The sequence below is a fragment of the Pelodiscus sinensis genome, chromosome 21 (assembly GCF_052426305.1).
Source record: "Pelodiscus sinensis isolate ZL-2025 chromosome 21, ASM5242630v1, whole genome shotgun sequence".
In the NCBI taxonomy this organism is placed as follows: domain Eukaryota; kingdom Metazoa; phylum Chordata; order Testudines; family Trionychidae; genus Pelodiscus; species Pelodiscus sinensis.
In genome coordinates, this window is record NC_143072.1 from 4,112,456 (window position 1) to 4,127,693 (window position 15,238).

A 15,238-nucleotide genomic window follows, 5' to 3' on the forward strand; every position below is an offset into this window, starting at 1 on the left:
CTGGGCTTATTGTAATGGTGGCGTTGCTTTTTCCCTTTAATGCGAGTTGCAAGCTTTGCAGTTAATATTTAAGGCCCTATCAAATTCATGGTCCATTATGGCTAATTTCAAGGCCATAGACCAGGGGTGGGGAACCTAAGACCCAGGGGCCAGATACAGCCCCTGGCTTTCCTGGATCTGGCCCCTGAGGCTTGGGGCTCCCCCAGCATTGGCGAGTCCTCACTTGTGTGCAGCCCCTGACTGATTTTTCTGTGGGTCAGTTGTCCCTTACCCAAAAAAGGTTCCCTAATCCCACTTTAGGATTTGAAAATTGGTACATTTCACATTTTCAGCAGTTTGAAACCTGATATTCCACAGTATTGTAACTATGGAGTCCTAACCCAAAAGGAGACTGTGGGGTGGAGTCACAATCCTATTGTAGGGTGGTCATGGGATCGCCACCCTCATTTCTGTGCTGCATTCTGAAGGGAGAATCCGCAGAGCTTCCTGCAGTCACAGGAGGCTCCAACAGGTAGAAGTGGGTCTGATCTCCCCTGTACTACTGGTAACAGCCTAGACGGGGGCGCTTCACTGCCCTGAATTGCTTGGTAGCGATACTACTTGGTCTCTCTTTACATAGCTTCAGAAAGCACTTCACCACCTGTCCCACACGCAGCTGCAGGAACCTCAGGCTGTTGCCCAATGCCAGATGGCATCCTGCAGCAGGAGGAGACACCCAGAGGTCCATCTGTGGTCTCTTCTCACCCCCCAACAGCTATGCAGGAGATGGACAAGTTCTGTCCTTCCACTGCCCACTCAGAGCTAGGATGTCCCCTTTGATGCACTCCCTGCAGCATAGGGAAGATACAATCCAACTCCACAAGTTTCCTCTAGCTGCAGGAAACTCAAGCTGCTGCCCACTCCCAGGCAGCATCCTACAGTAGGGGCAAGCACCCAGAGGTGGGTATGGTCTCCTACTCTTCTCCCCCCCCCCTTCCCTCCAATAGAGCAGTTTGCAGGGGGAGGACAAGTCCTTCCTTCCTCTGTGCAATCAGAGCTGAGAAGCCTCCTTTGATGGGGTGCTTCTAGGAACAAGGAGACCCTTAATTTCACAGAGAAGGGCTTATTTCAAGGTCTGACAATGCCCTTTTTATGGCAATGAAATCGGTAGGGTCCTGTTAATAATCATTTGTAGCTAAAAGGTCACCAACACTGCAGCAAGGAGTAAGGATCTTAAATCAAGCTTTTAATGGATTACAAAAACTTTGCATTCAAAATAACTGCAAGAATCTGTGCACAAATATAGGAACAAGGGTTTGATATGGAATTTTGCAAGTTTAACTGTTGCAACCTTTTTTGACTACTTGGGCAAGAGCTGCTGTGTTTATATTGCTGTCCTTAAAGTAGAAACGTTAGGGTGTTAGGGATTTGATAGCTGTGCTGTGGTGAAAGTAGACAACTAAGCTGCTCAGTATTCTTATTAACTGTATGTGTAACAGCCTGACTAGCATTATTATACTAACTTTGCTCTCCCTCTCTTGACTGCTCAGTTTTGACAGCTAGTACTTTCTTTGCTGTTGGAAGGAAATGACAGATTAAGTGTAACATTCCTGTTCTATATAAAATGTTCAAATCTGTTCATCTGCAGGCCTGAGATGTTCGAGGCGGCGATTAAAGAAAGTTCTGCTAAAAGTCCCCAGAGTAAGTTTTATGATGGCTAAGGAGTTTGGATGATGATTTGTCTTGTGCTACTTTCAAAGATTATACCACTTCAGGAACTTGCCCAGTGGAAACCAAGTTGTGAAAACTTCATGATATGTTCACTAGAAAGTCTTACCCAAATAGAAATCAAGCCCACATATAACCATGGTGCATCGCTGTAATAAAAAAAATGTTCCTACACTGAAGAGCTGTAAAGCTATTCTTTTTTACGTCTGTCTAGTTCTTCTACTCAGCAATTCAGCTTCAATAATGGCTTTTTTGTAGTCAATTTTGTATTATCTAGCATACCTAGGGCCTCTGATCCCCTTGCATTGGCTGTTACAATCCTTCCTTCAAAGCAGTAGGAAGATGTGGCTCATCTAAAGCTTTATAGTGCTGAAAATGCACCCTCTGAAATGGAAGGAGCCATTTTGCCTCAGCTCCAACCTGTAATGCAATCTTGACAAGAGAGCAAAATGGAGAGAGCGGTAAAGTTCCTGTATCAATCATATGAAAAGGATACTGGTTAATGTTGGGTTTCTGAGATGTATTCATTGGGCCTGATGCTCCTCTCAGTGGTTCAACTCGGAGGTAACTCCACTGAAGTTGGTGAAATTACACCAGTGTAAAGGTAATATCAGTGAGAGGAGGCTCAGGAACAAAACCTATTGGACCAGACCTTCAGTTGTTGTAAATAGACATTGGAAATCTTTTATAGTTGATTTCTAGGGGGGAAGCTGTTTTAACAAATAGAGAGGAACTGGTTGAGAATTTGAAAGTGGAAGGCAGCTTGGGCGAAAGTGATCATGAAATCAGAGAGTTCATGATTCTAAGGAATGGTAGAAGGGAGAACAGCAAAATAGAGACCATGGATTTCAGGAAGGTAGATTTTGGTAAACTCCGAGCTGGTAGGTAAGGCCCCATGGGAAGCAAGACTAAGAGGAAAAACAACTGAAGAGAGTTGGCAGATTTCAAAGGGAAATTATTAATGGCCCAAAAGCAATCTATTCCACTGCATAGGAAAGATAGACAGTATGGCTTGGCTTAACCAGGAGGTCTTGCATAATCTCAAAATCAAAAAGGAGTCACATGAAAAGTGGAAACTAAGACATACTACAAAGTATGAATATAAGCAAACAATACAGATATGCAGGGGCAAGATTAGAAAGGCAAAGACACAAAATGAGCTCAAACTAGCGAGAAACATAAAGGGTAACAAGCAGACACTCTCTAAATATATTAGAAGCAAGAGGAAGACCAAGGACAGGGTAGGCCCACTGCTCAGTGAGGAGGGAGAAACAATAACAGGAAACTTGGAAATGGCAGAGGTGCATAATGACTTCTTTGTTTCGGTCTTCAACAAGAAGTCTGATGATGAAGGAATGGCTAATACAGTGAATGCTAGTGGAAATGGGATAGGTTTAGAAGATAAAATAAAAAAGAACAAGTTTAAAAATTACTTAGAAAAGTTATATGTGTACAAGTCACCAGGGCCTGATGAAATGCATCCTAGAATACTCAAGGAGCTGATAGAGGAGGTATCTGAACCTTTAGCTATCATCTTTGAAAAATTATGAAAGACAGCAGAGATTCCAGAAGACTGGGAAAGGGCAAATATAGTGCCCATCTATAAAAAGCGAAATAAGAACAACCCAAGAAACTACAAACCAGTCAGTTTAACTTCTATGCCAGGAAAGATAATGGAGCAAGTAATTAAGGAATTCATCTGCAAACATATGGAAGAAAATAAAGTGATAGGTAACAGCCAGCATAGATTTGTAAAGAACAAATCATGTCAAACCAATCTGATAGCTTTCCTTGATAGGATAACATGTCTTCTGGATAAGGGAGAAGCAGTGCACGTGGTATACCTACACTTCTATAAGACTTTTGATACGGTCTCGCATGATCTTTTCATCAATAAACTAGGAAAATACAACTTAGATGGGGCTACTAAAAGGTGGGTGCATAACTGGCTGGATAACCATTCTCAGAGATTAGTTAACAGCGGTTCACAATCATGTTGGAAGGTCATAACAAGCGGCGTTCCGCAGCAGTCTGTTTTGGGACTGGTTCTGTTCAATAAATATCTTCATCAACAATTTAGACATTGGCATAGAGAGTATGCTTATAAAGTTTGCAGATGATACCAAGCTGGCAGAGGTTTCATCTGCTTTGGAGGATGGGGTCATAATTCAAAATGATCTGGACTAACTGGAGAAATGGTCTGAGATAAATAGGATGAAGTTTAATAAGGACAAATGCAAAGAATTCCACTTAGGAAGGAACAATCCATTTCACACATACAGAATGGGAAGCGACTGTCTAGGAAAGAGTACTGCAGAAAGGGATCTAGGGGTCATAGTGGACCGTGAGCTAAATATGAGTCAAAGTGTGACGCTGTTGCAAAAAAAGCAAATGTGATTCTGGGATGCATTAACAGGTGTGTTGTGAGCAAGACATGAGAAGTCATTCTTCCATTCTACTCTGCACTGATTAGGCCTCAGTTGGAGTATTGTGTCCAGTTTCTGGGCACCACATTTCAAGAAAGATTTGGAGAAGGTCCAGAGAAGAGAAACAAGAATGATTAAAGGTCTAGAGAACATGAGCTATGAGGGAAGACTGAAAGAATTGGGCTTGTTTAGTTTAGAAAAGAGAAGACTGAGGGGGGACATGATAGCGGTTTTCAAGTACCGAAAAGAATGCTACAAGGGGGAGAGAGGAAAATTGTTCTCCTTGGCCTCTGAGTATAGGACAAGGAGCAATGGGCTTAAACTGCAGCAAGGGAGGTTTAGGTTGGACATTAGGAAAAACTTCCTGCCTGTCAGAATGGTGAACCACTGGAATAAATTGCCTAGAGAGGTTATGAAATCTCCATCTCTGGAAATATTTCAGAGCAGGTTAGATAGACATCCATCAGGGATGGTCTAGAGACGGTGCTTGGTCCTGCTGTGAGGGCAGGGGACGGGTCTTGGTGACCTTTCGAGGTCCTTTCCAGTTCTGGTTTTCTAGGATTCTATGTGGGTGACAATTTAATATTCTACCATTTGTTCTAGTGACTTAACTAGTGTTACTAAAAGTTGAGTGTTCTGGTTTATTGCTTTGACCAAACATGAAAATACCCACGCATTTTTTTTTAAATAAATTCTCATTGGAAAATCTGCTCAGCAAAGAAAAACTAGGACCTTGTAACATAAATGAACTCTTTCTCCTCTTGACTTCAGTAGTTAGTAAGAAATAGTTGAAGGATAAACTTTGAGATGTGAAGTCCCATTTTTAATAATGAATTAAGCACTTTAAAGTCTAAGTGTCATTGATAGTCAAGGGACTTAAGCATTTAGACTAAGTGCTTTTGGAAAACAAAACTTGGACATTTAAACTTTTTTTTAACAGCAAATCTGTGTTTCTCCCCCAGTGTTGGTTTTTTTAAAATAAATATATATATACTGGAATGATGTCAGCTCATCTTCAGCCATTTTTCTCCTAATTTAAATGTCTGTTTCTGTTTAAGGAAAAACCAGTTCATCCAATACATCAAATACACCAAGCACCACAACAAAACCAGTGGTGAACACAGCTGCAGGTGTTGAAGATCTTAACATCATTCAAGTGACTATACCAGGTATTTGAACACTCTGATTTTTTTTGCTTGCTTACTGGTTATAGCTCTCACTCTTCATGACAGGAGCTCTTTGCCTAATATACTACTGTACTCTCCCTCCATCCTGGTTTGCCCTTTGGCTCAAAGAGTAACCAGGAATAGCTTCTTTTCAGTGACCTTTGCTTACACCGTTGTCACGCTGATTATTTTTTTAAACTTTTATGATTGTGGATTACTTAGTGAAATGTGAAAAAGAATAAATCTCCGTTCAGGTCCCATGTGCTTTCTTCCTCTACCCCATCATATGCTAAATTAAGCATTAACTTGCAACCCTGTTGCCAGTCTCAATAGACAGAATTAGGGTTAAATGATCATGGAAGTTCTCTTCTGTAGAAGTGGTCACTTTAGCTCAAGGATAAATTACACGGGTTAGGCAGTGTGGGAAAACTTGCACTGTGGCTAAATAGAGGATTTCAGTCCCAAGTCTGACAATTTTGCTACATTTACTAAAAATGAATTGTGGTTTGTAAATAGTGGCTTGAGTCAATAAATGTTACCTTTTAATCTAATATTGTCCTGCAAATATTTTGAAATAATTTTCAGGCATACTTACATCCTTAAAATGGCAACTTTTTATAGTTTTCATATTTAAAAACTCCTCCATTACTGCTAAAAAAAGTGAAAAGGCCTCTTTTTGTTCACTTTAGTCAATGCTGAATAAAGCAAACATCTGTGCTTGTTTTAAATAAATACTTTTGCAGAACTGCATTAGTTTAAGAAGAAAATCACCTGCTGACCTAGGTGTGGGGAGCTTAAGGCCTCCCTCCTGGGTGGGGGAGGAGGGGAGAACTAGAGCCCCCTCCGCCCCCTCGGCCAACACCCTATCCCATAGGCCACACCAGAACCCACCCCACCACCTCACTTTCTGGTCGTCCCTTATCCCACCTTCCACTGGGGGGGCCTGATTACCTGGCCCTTGAGTTACCTGGATCTTGCCCCGGAGGCTTAGGGCCTCCCCCAGTATCAGGGAGCCCACACTAGTACTGAAGTCCCTCTGCCACCTCCCTGCAGCTGCTGGCCCCTAACTGATTTTTCTGTGGGTCAGTGGCCCCCAGCCTAAAAAAGCACTCCCGTGTTAAACCCTGACACTAATAATTTCTTTCAGATGATGAAAATGAAAGATTATCCAAAGTAGAAAAGGCTCGACAGCTGAGAGAACAAGTAAATGACCTCTTCAGCCGGAAGTTTGGTAACTGCTTTTATTTCTGAGTTGAAATAGCTTTGAAAGTAACCACTGTCTTTTAATTTGGTTTTAAATAAGGATAACTTATAGGGTATAATATCCATTACAATTGACGTTTTGGTACTGTGTATATAACCAGTAAGTAACTTTTTAATCTAATTTATAGGCATCAGCTTCTACAGAAATCTAGTTTGAGGGCTAAATTGTTTTGTTTTTAAATAGAAATCCCTGTGATTATAGATTATACATGATGTGCAGTATTGAGGAGAGTGAGTATGTATCTACACACGAGCAAAATAAATACTTCATGTGTAAACCCAGAATCTACTTAAAGCTGCATAGTCCTGATCAGTTAACACTTTAAAATATTAAAGCTGAAAAAAATCTTTTGCATTTTATTTACCCTTTCACAGTTGCATGTTTCTCTACTTTTTATGCTACATTCAGCTTGAACGATGAAATCTGCCTACTTGGTTTCTTTCTGTTGATCATTCACTAGCATTGGGTTGCGTTGCTGTCATTATGAGGGGGATCTTTTTCCTTTCATGAAAATGTGTATCATTTCCTGTGTGCGTGTTTTTTTAATAAAACCTAATTTTTAGTCCTTTCTATATAGAGCTGTAATACTTGGACACTGGTGACTCTCGTGAGCCATAACCTTCATGATTGTAGCCTGGTGCACTGATCATTTGGAAGCTACCCAATATAATGTTTTAAATGGCAAGTGCACTTAAAGGTTATAGCACTTGAGATTATTTTAAATGCTTGTTTTCACATCACTTTGTTCTTATTTCACTTAATTTGTAAACGGAGATTTGCATATGTGGGTCACAGTTCAACTCACAACGTCTTTTATTTAGGTGAAGCAATTGGTATGGGTTTCCCTGTGAAAGTCCCATACAGAAAAATCACCATAAATCCTGGGTGCGTGGTGGTGGATGGAATGCCTCCTGGAGTGGCATTTAAAGCTCCCAGTTATCTAGAAATCAGCTCCATGAGGAGGATTTTGGAATCAGCAGAGTTTATCAAATTTACTGTCATTCGGTATGTGACTCTCATTTTACTGACATTAGTTACATTATATAACCAATGTTGATTCAGCTGTCATGGGAATAGCCAATACGTTTGGAAAAATCAATGTCCAAAAATGGAAGGAATCTTCAATATAATAAATGTGGGGCGGTGTTAACTATATTGACTAACAATCAGTTGTAGTTATTTTAAATTCAAGTAATTGAGGGTGCACATCATTAACATGAAAATTCTCACGCGGCTCCGCTCCCCACTCCCTGGTACTGACAGCTCCCTCTTCGGTCCCAGACCCTTGTTTTGACTCCTGCACTACTACTCCTCCCCCCCATCAACCCCTCCTGCCCTGAGCCCCCACACAAACCTCCATCCTCTTCCTGGAACACTTCATACACCCCTGCCCTGACCGTGCTCTCTCTAAGCTGCTTGGTACCCCAGCTGCTTCTTGAGCCCCACCCAGCCCAGAGCTCAGGACTCGCACATGGAGCTTTGCTGGGAGAGGCCGGCTGGGAGAGACTCGCTGCTCTGTCCTCAGCAGGGGTCTGCTTCTGTCGCTGAGGGAGACGTGCCTCTGCCCCCTCTGCCCCCAGCCAGGGAGCTTCGTGCATGAGTCAGGAGCCCCTGGCTAGGCAGAGCTCATTAAGCAGCTGCGAGACTGTGTTGCCACACAGCTTAGAGGGAAACTTGGCACCCCTTTGAGGGGGAGGGGTGTTGATAGGACGGTACCTGTAAAAAATGTATGTTTCTTTCACCCCTGCTCGTAATGGTAAATTGTATGTATGTAATCATTTAAATTTCCAGATCAGCATGGCTATGTTTTAAAAGTTGTACACAACAACCTGAAGTTTAAGATTTTTATTTTCTGTTTTGCCTAATGTTCTTGAGACTGTTCCTCTTAAAATCTAGTTCAGGTACTATTTTTGATAAAATATGATAATTACCCTGGAAGTTAATTTAATCAAGAATTAAATGCATTTGCTTATACAGTTAAATAAATTAGATTTTGGAATTTATACATCAGGAGCGTGAAACCTTTTTCAGTCAGAAGCCATTGAGCCACAGAAAAATCAGTCGGGGGCCTACACACAAGCAAAAAAACCAAACCCCAACAATCCCACCCCTCAGTCACACACAACTCAGAACACAACACCTTCAGTCTCAAAGGGAGGTGTCAAGACTCGGGGTTTGCAGTGCAGAGACTTTCCGCAGGCCAGATCAAATGCAGCTGGGGGCCAGATCTGGCTCAGAAGCCATACATTTCCCACCTGTTCTAGATGATGAATCAAGAAAGTGAAAATATAAACACTTAGATTCTATTACAAGGGATCAAATCCAGCAGTTCTACTAGTTAGAAATTAGTTTCTAAAAAGTCAGTTTAGTGAGGTCTAGATTTTGCAGCCCTTAATTGAGATTGATTCTGAGCTCAAGAGTCTTGATCAATATAAGAACCTGCAGCATTAGGGCCCATTTGAAGATTAGATTGTCCTGGCAACTGACTGAAAGAAGGACTTGTACCTTCTTGTAGATGTAAAAGAGATGGAGACTGCTTCATAAACCACTCCCCTGTGGGCGCAACTGTGCCAAAATATTCCAGTCCCTCCCTTTAATTTGTGTTCCATTATGAGCCCTCAGGTGAGGCCCTCCATAAGAGGGAAAGATTGTACATAAGAGTGATCTTTAGAAACATTAAATATTATGCTCTTTTTTAACAGCCCATTTCCAGGACTTGTGATTAACAACCGTAAGTATTCCATTTTTTGTCATTTTGAATGCTGCTTACGTAGCACTCCACAGGGCATGCTAGATTATTGCAGCATTATTCCAGGGTGGCAGAAGTTCCAGAGCATTAACTGCAAAATGTGGATAAATTATTTTGTTAGTACTTAGTCAGGAAATCTAAACATGCTTGGTTTATTTATAGGAGGGCAGTGTGACTGACTTACAAAACCACATGAGTTAAGTGCCAGCTTCAAACTTACACAGTTCGTTCTGCAGGATCCCAGAGCATAACAGAACCACAGTGAAGTCAGTTATAGACTCATACAGTATTCTCTTCACATCAGGAGTGGTTACGTTCCAAAAGCAGTTGACATGTAGAAGTGTGTCAGTAGCAGTGCAAAGGCACTGTAGTGAAAAATTATGTATTCAGCTGAGAATTTAGGGAGACAGTGTAATTACCCAATTAGGACTTTGGCCAGGCCACTGAAATATTGCAGAAAAATGCCTAGGTATTTTCTGTTCTCTTAAATAGTCATGACCTTGGTTTTAAGCCTCATTTCAAAAAAAGTACCTTTGAGCTAATGGTATTAGAGGTGATAATTGGGGAAGCTCTATCTTGGTAATGGGTAAGATAGTTTGAGTGTTTGTTCATTCCTTCTCGGAGAGTGTCGAATTTTAACATGAATGACAGTTCAGAGGATTCCCTTTCAAGATTCTAATACCATTAGCTCACAAACATCCCACTCTCCCCACCTCTAATATCATCAATTCAGACACTTACCTTCCTTCCTCCCCCCCCCCCCCTCCCCGCATCCCCCTCCTGTTCTGAAATGTGATTTGTCCTTTTCATATGTGTTCATTTGTTTTAATTGTATCCTTTGGTATATATGGTTGTGACTATTTTCTTCCACTATTTGATCTGAGGAAGTGGGTCTGGCCCACGAAAGCTCATCATCTAATAAACCATCTTGTTAGTCTTTAAAGTGCTACATTGTCCTGCATTTTGCTTCAGCTACCCCAGACTGACACGGCTACATTTCTATCAGTATAAATACCTGATTTTCTTCCACCAATACCAGTACAGACACCTGATTTCTTCCATCATTAGAAGGAGATTGAGAATAGGATCAAGTCCTGTTTCTAACCCCCCACAAATGTCTACCATCAGATCCTCAATGATCCTGGCAATCTGAGGTATCTAGGTACAGTGAGAATTGCCTATTGCTTCAGTACAGTTAGTGATCTTACCATTTATTGTATACTGCCCTTGGAAAACCAGTCTTATTTAACATCATCAAGGGAGATGTTAGTGGAGGGGATTATAATGAATCTTGAGCTTCTGAGGGAAGAGACGTGGCAAACACTTGTATTGAGCACAAGGGGATATATAATTCAGTAACTGTGAATATAACTTGTTTATGCAACAGGTTCGTAGGGTTGAACATACAATAGAATGTAAATGCCATTGGAATGTTGGAGAAGCCTTTTCTTTTTAAACCTAAACAATTGACTGTATTTATTCTCTCAGAGTTAATGGAGAAAACTGAATCAGAAACACCAGCTGCGGCACCAACACCAGCTGCGGCACCGGCGCCAGTAGTAAAAGGTGAATAGAGGAGTAATGAATTGCTTTTTGGAGGGCAATAAGAGTCAGATTAAGGGGCTTGCTAATGATTGAAATTGTTGCCCAATATAGTCTGCATCGTAGGCGTGCAAAGGCTGATGCTGTTGATATTCCAGATGATATTTTGAAAGTGTGCGCACTCCGGTGGTGAAGAATTTTAAAATTGGAGTAGGAAGAAACATTGCTCCCTTTTTAATTTTGTTTTTTTAATTAATTTGGTCATGGGGTATTTTTTAAAGGAGGAAGAATTAGAATTAGCATATAAAGGCGGTTCTTTTGTTCATTCCTCCGTCTTTCCATCTTTCTCTCAAAAAACTGAGCATTCCTTGGCCAGATCTTAGTTTAACCAAACCAGTTGGCCTATCACTTTCAAGGAGCAAATGTAGGGGCACTTCATTAGGATGAAGACATTGAGATCTTTTCTTGTCCTTTTTACCTTGCCCCTATAATCCCTGTTCATATCTTCAACAGCACAATAGCTGCTTGTGCCTCTAGAATGCTGTTTATATGTCTAAATAAAGATATACAGTTATAATGTACCCCCTTAGGTAGCAAAAAGATGTACTGAATCTAGTGTAAAGGTTCCATTTAGCAGTAAATCCACATGTTTTAAAGGTTGTGTCAACTAGTCAGAAAGTACCTTTCTTTAGAAAATAACTGACGTACAAATGGAAAAGTTGATTAAAATAAATTATTTAAATAGAGGTTTTCCACTTGCTGATTTAAATCAATACACTCTGCTTACATACTTGCTAATAGAACATCCTTCTTAGAAGCGACTTTATAGAGGTCATCCATGTCCTATTTCCCACACATAAGATTCTGAAGCTGTTATTGTATTGATGTTAAAGTGTATATTTAGTTTGCTTTTTTTCTCCATTCATACACCTTTAGGTACATCATTGCCTGATGAGTATTTTCAGTCCATTAAGACTCTTGCATATGTATAAAGCAGTGAATCTCACCATACTCTGTGGTGATGGCTAATTTAAATTTATTTTTTAATTATCTTCAGCAGGTCACAGTTGGATACAGTATTTGAAAGTGATCACAGGAGAGAATAATCGCTAGCTTTCTCAAGACTTGCTACAATATTTATCTTGTGCACATTGTTTAAACTATGTATGTGTTAATTTTATTATCTATTTTTTTCATTTAAGAGCCCGCTGAACCAAGCCAAATAGAAGTATCTGTAGAAGGTGAGTGCTGTCGTTTATTACAAACAATATGTATTTTTGGTGATTTTAAAGAAGGTTGTATCACTTCTAATAAAATTAAGAAGATGAAGAGGTGTTTAATCAAAACATGTCATTCTATTTTGTCTCCTGGTTCTGCATGAAGTGTTGGTTTGCATGATAATCATACAGCTCTACCTGAAAATTACTCTGCTGTAAAAATTGGTTACTCAGATTTTGCTTAATAATGAAGTTAATGAGTTGTTTAGTAAGTCATGACTTTGTGTAGCTGTGCTCATATTCTAAATGTCTGTCTTTATTCATTTGTTCCCACAATTCACAGAATGGTAACAATCACCAGAGAAAAGAAATTATTTCCATAGAAGGGCACCATTTTGAGTGCTGTTTTGCTATTTAATCATTTTCAAGAATTATGTTTTTAAAAATATAAGGATATTTTCTTAATATTCGTCTGCAGTTATTGACTTTTCCAGTGCAGTGTTGTCATTGATATTAATGAAAAGTTGGTCGAAAAGATTCTTGTTTCTTTTCCAACAGATGTAGCAGAAACAGAAGAAAGTTCTGAAATAAAACAGGAGCCGGACCCAACGTGGTAGACCTTATCAATATTAGGGTAAAATAATTTGGTATCTGTCAAAATTAATAGTTGTTAGTGGATATTATTTTTACACTGATTTGTAGAGAATGTATAATTTACGGCTAAGGCACAAAGCTGGACATCAGGAGATTAGAGCTTTCTTACTAGCTCTGACTTTGCCTTGGCCTATGATTTTATGCGAATCACTTTCTGTCTTTGGCTTACCCAGGTACTGTGCACTTTAAGTTTTTAAGGCATTCAGATACTAAATTGGTGAGTCCTATAGTACTGCTTATAAATACATATGGATTAAGATTACATACATAAGAAGACGTGAGGTTTAATTTCATTAATGTTTTAATGAGTTTTGACATGATTGGATGCAAAGGATATTATTGTTGGTATAGCCGATATAGCTGACAATTGTAATTAAGCATGGTATTTCTTCATTTTAACATTGCCTGAATTTGAGAAACACAATAGACTAATTAGCTATGATTTTAAAAAGTGATTGCTATTCATTTTAAAAGTTTTATCTTTCACTTTCTTTTAATCTCAGAAAAATCTCATTTCAAGTTTTGGGACAAAGATTCAGAGTAAATCTTACTTTATTTGAACTAGTTTTTCCATTTCTTGTTCTTACAACAGGATTCTGGTGACAGTTGAGACTGTACTAGTTGTGGTGTTGTGCCAACAAATAAAAATATACGAAATTATAATTTACTCTTAAGGGTTTATTTGTTTATAAACCATACAGAAAGGAATGTTAAATATTAAGACTTACTGCATCTGCACCAGTTTTTCTAAGTTTGAATTTATTAAAAAGCTGTGGAATAATTTTTTTTAGTTTTGAACTTGGATACTTTTGTAACCTGTCAACTTCACTCACATAAGGATGGGTTGTATTTGTCTAGTACATTTGTGCTATGATCACCCTTTTAAAAAGTAAGAAAATGCTATCAACTATATGCATTACGAAGTTTATAATTTGAGGTTGAATATCAATAAAAACTTTCCACATAGGTCTGTTAGTCTGTCAAGTAGTATTTCAATGGTAGAAATTCTACTTTTTGTAATAGTTAAGTTAGACTGGAAAAAGCATAAGAAAATTTTGGAATACTTTATTTTTAGGGAGATGGACTTAACTTAATAGTTGTATAAAATCTTGTTGTTGTAATGACTGTTAATGTAATTTTTAAGACTTCCTTTGGTTTAAATTCCCATTGAAGCTTGTGGGAGTTGTCTGTGTTAAGGGCTGCAGGATTTGGTCTCTGGTTTTGTGTCTCCTGCTGCTTTGCAATTCCACTCACCTAATGGATTCAAGAGAGGATTTACATCAAGTGGAACACATGGTTAATGCCCTGATTTAAGAGGCCATTCAAGCATATACTTAAGCACTAGCTTTCCTGAATAAGAATGGGCTTAAGTATTTCCTTGAATTACAGCCTAAATGGAGGACCTGAAGAGCTGTGCAACAATTTGTCAAGTACTAGTGTGTGTGTAATAGGATACATATCTGCAATGAAACTAACTTCACCTTTGTACTTTTTTCCTATCTAGTCAGAAGCATGCAGTCCGGAGAAGAGCTTGCTGGGACTGTCCTGAACTGTGTAATATAATTGTATAAGAGAAGTACCTTCTATACAAACCCTTTTTGTACTTTTAGATAGAAATGTCTACTTTTTCAGCAGTTCTGTGAATTGACTTAAAGCAAAGAGTGACTGTAGATTTGGAAAGGCTGATTATATATTATAAGGATTAAATTTGAGGCAGCAATGCTGAAAAAATGACAGGGATTAATTCAGATTTTCAAAAAATCAACAGGAATCTAGAAGCTGTCTACATTTCCCAATAAAGTAGAATTGTACTGTGCCTGGATACATCTCAGCTTTTGCGATGAAGAAAAATACCTACAGTAGTAGTTCAGTTAATTTTCTGTTTTGGGAAAAAATAATGATTTTTGGTTCTTTCTCCTTAATGGCTGATTGGACAATAGTATCTGTATATTTGAACTAATTTTTCCTATGATATCTATCTCAATTCATATGTTTTTCATAAATAAAAGATGAACTCGTTCACCTGACCGTTAGTATGCATTAATAAAATGGACTATGAAATGATCAGCAACTCAGTGTCTGGATTAGGAACAAACTTAAATTTAGCCCTGCTTACATTTTGTTCCATTATTTCAAAGTAAAGAGTGCATGTTTATCAGGGTATCACGTTATTTATGTAAGAGAAGGATCCAGTCTGGTAGCCCTAATGCAAGCAAAACTCCCAATGACTTATGTGAGAGTTTTATATACGAGGACTTCCATATGATGCCCTTTAATTCATTTAAAACCAGTCGTGGACACTTATGCAACTAAGCTGCTGTAAGACCTAGTATGTTGAGAGTTAAGTTACCTATAGTTCTTTCTGATTGCTCCCCACATCCTGTAAAAGACAAATGTAAGAGTTTTTAAATTTAACAAACCATAAGAGATGTAAAGTGCTGACTATGTGCTAAGGTCTATGGAGTAAATATCAAGTATTGTAAAATTTTCTTTTTTGAGATGACTGCATTATG

General features: G+C 39.0%; 1 protein-coding gene across 2 annotated transcripts in view; it reads left to right on the forward strand.

Moving 5' to 3' along the window:
- The window catches only part of GTF2I (general transcription factor IIi), a 110,845-nt gene extending 96,049 nt beyond the window's left edge, over nucleotides 1-14,796 (forward strand). For both annotated transcript variants that reach the window (XM_075904293.2, XM_075904292.2), the window contains 9 exons: nucleotides 1,628-1,680; nucleotides 5,192-5,302; nucleotides 6,447-6,530; nucleotides 7,385-7,568; nucleotides 9,266-9,294; nucleotides 10,801-10,878; nucleotides 12,057-12,095; nucleotides 12,630-12,705; nucleotides 14,230-14,796. In XM_075904293.2, the coding sequence (XP_075760408.1) occupies nucleotides 1,628-1,680; nucleotides 5,192-5,302; nucleotides 6,447-6,530; nucleotides 7,385-7,568; nucleotides 9,266-9,294; nucleotides 10,801-10,878; nucleotides 12,057-12,095; nucleotides 12,630-12,688 (637 nt within the window). In that variant the 3' untranslated portion in view covers nucleotides 12,689-12,705; nucleotides 14,230-14,796. The remainder of the gene's footprint in view (nucleotides 1-1,627; nucleotides 1,681-5,191; nucleotides 5,303-6,446; nucleotides 6,531-7,384; nucleotides 7,569-9,265; nucleotides 9,295-10,800; nucleotides 10,879-12,056; nucleotides 12,096-12,629; nucleotides 12,706-14,229) is intronic.
- The last annotated feature ends 442 nt before the right edge of the window (nucleotides 14,797-15,238 follow it).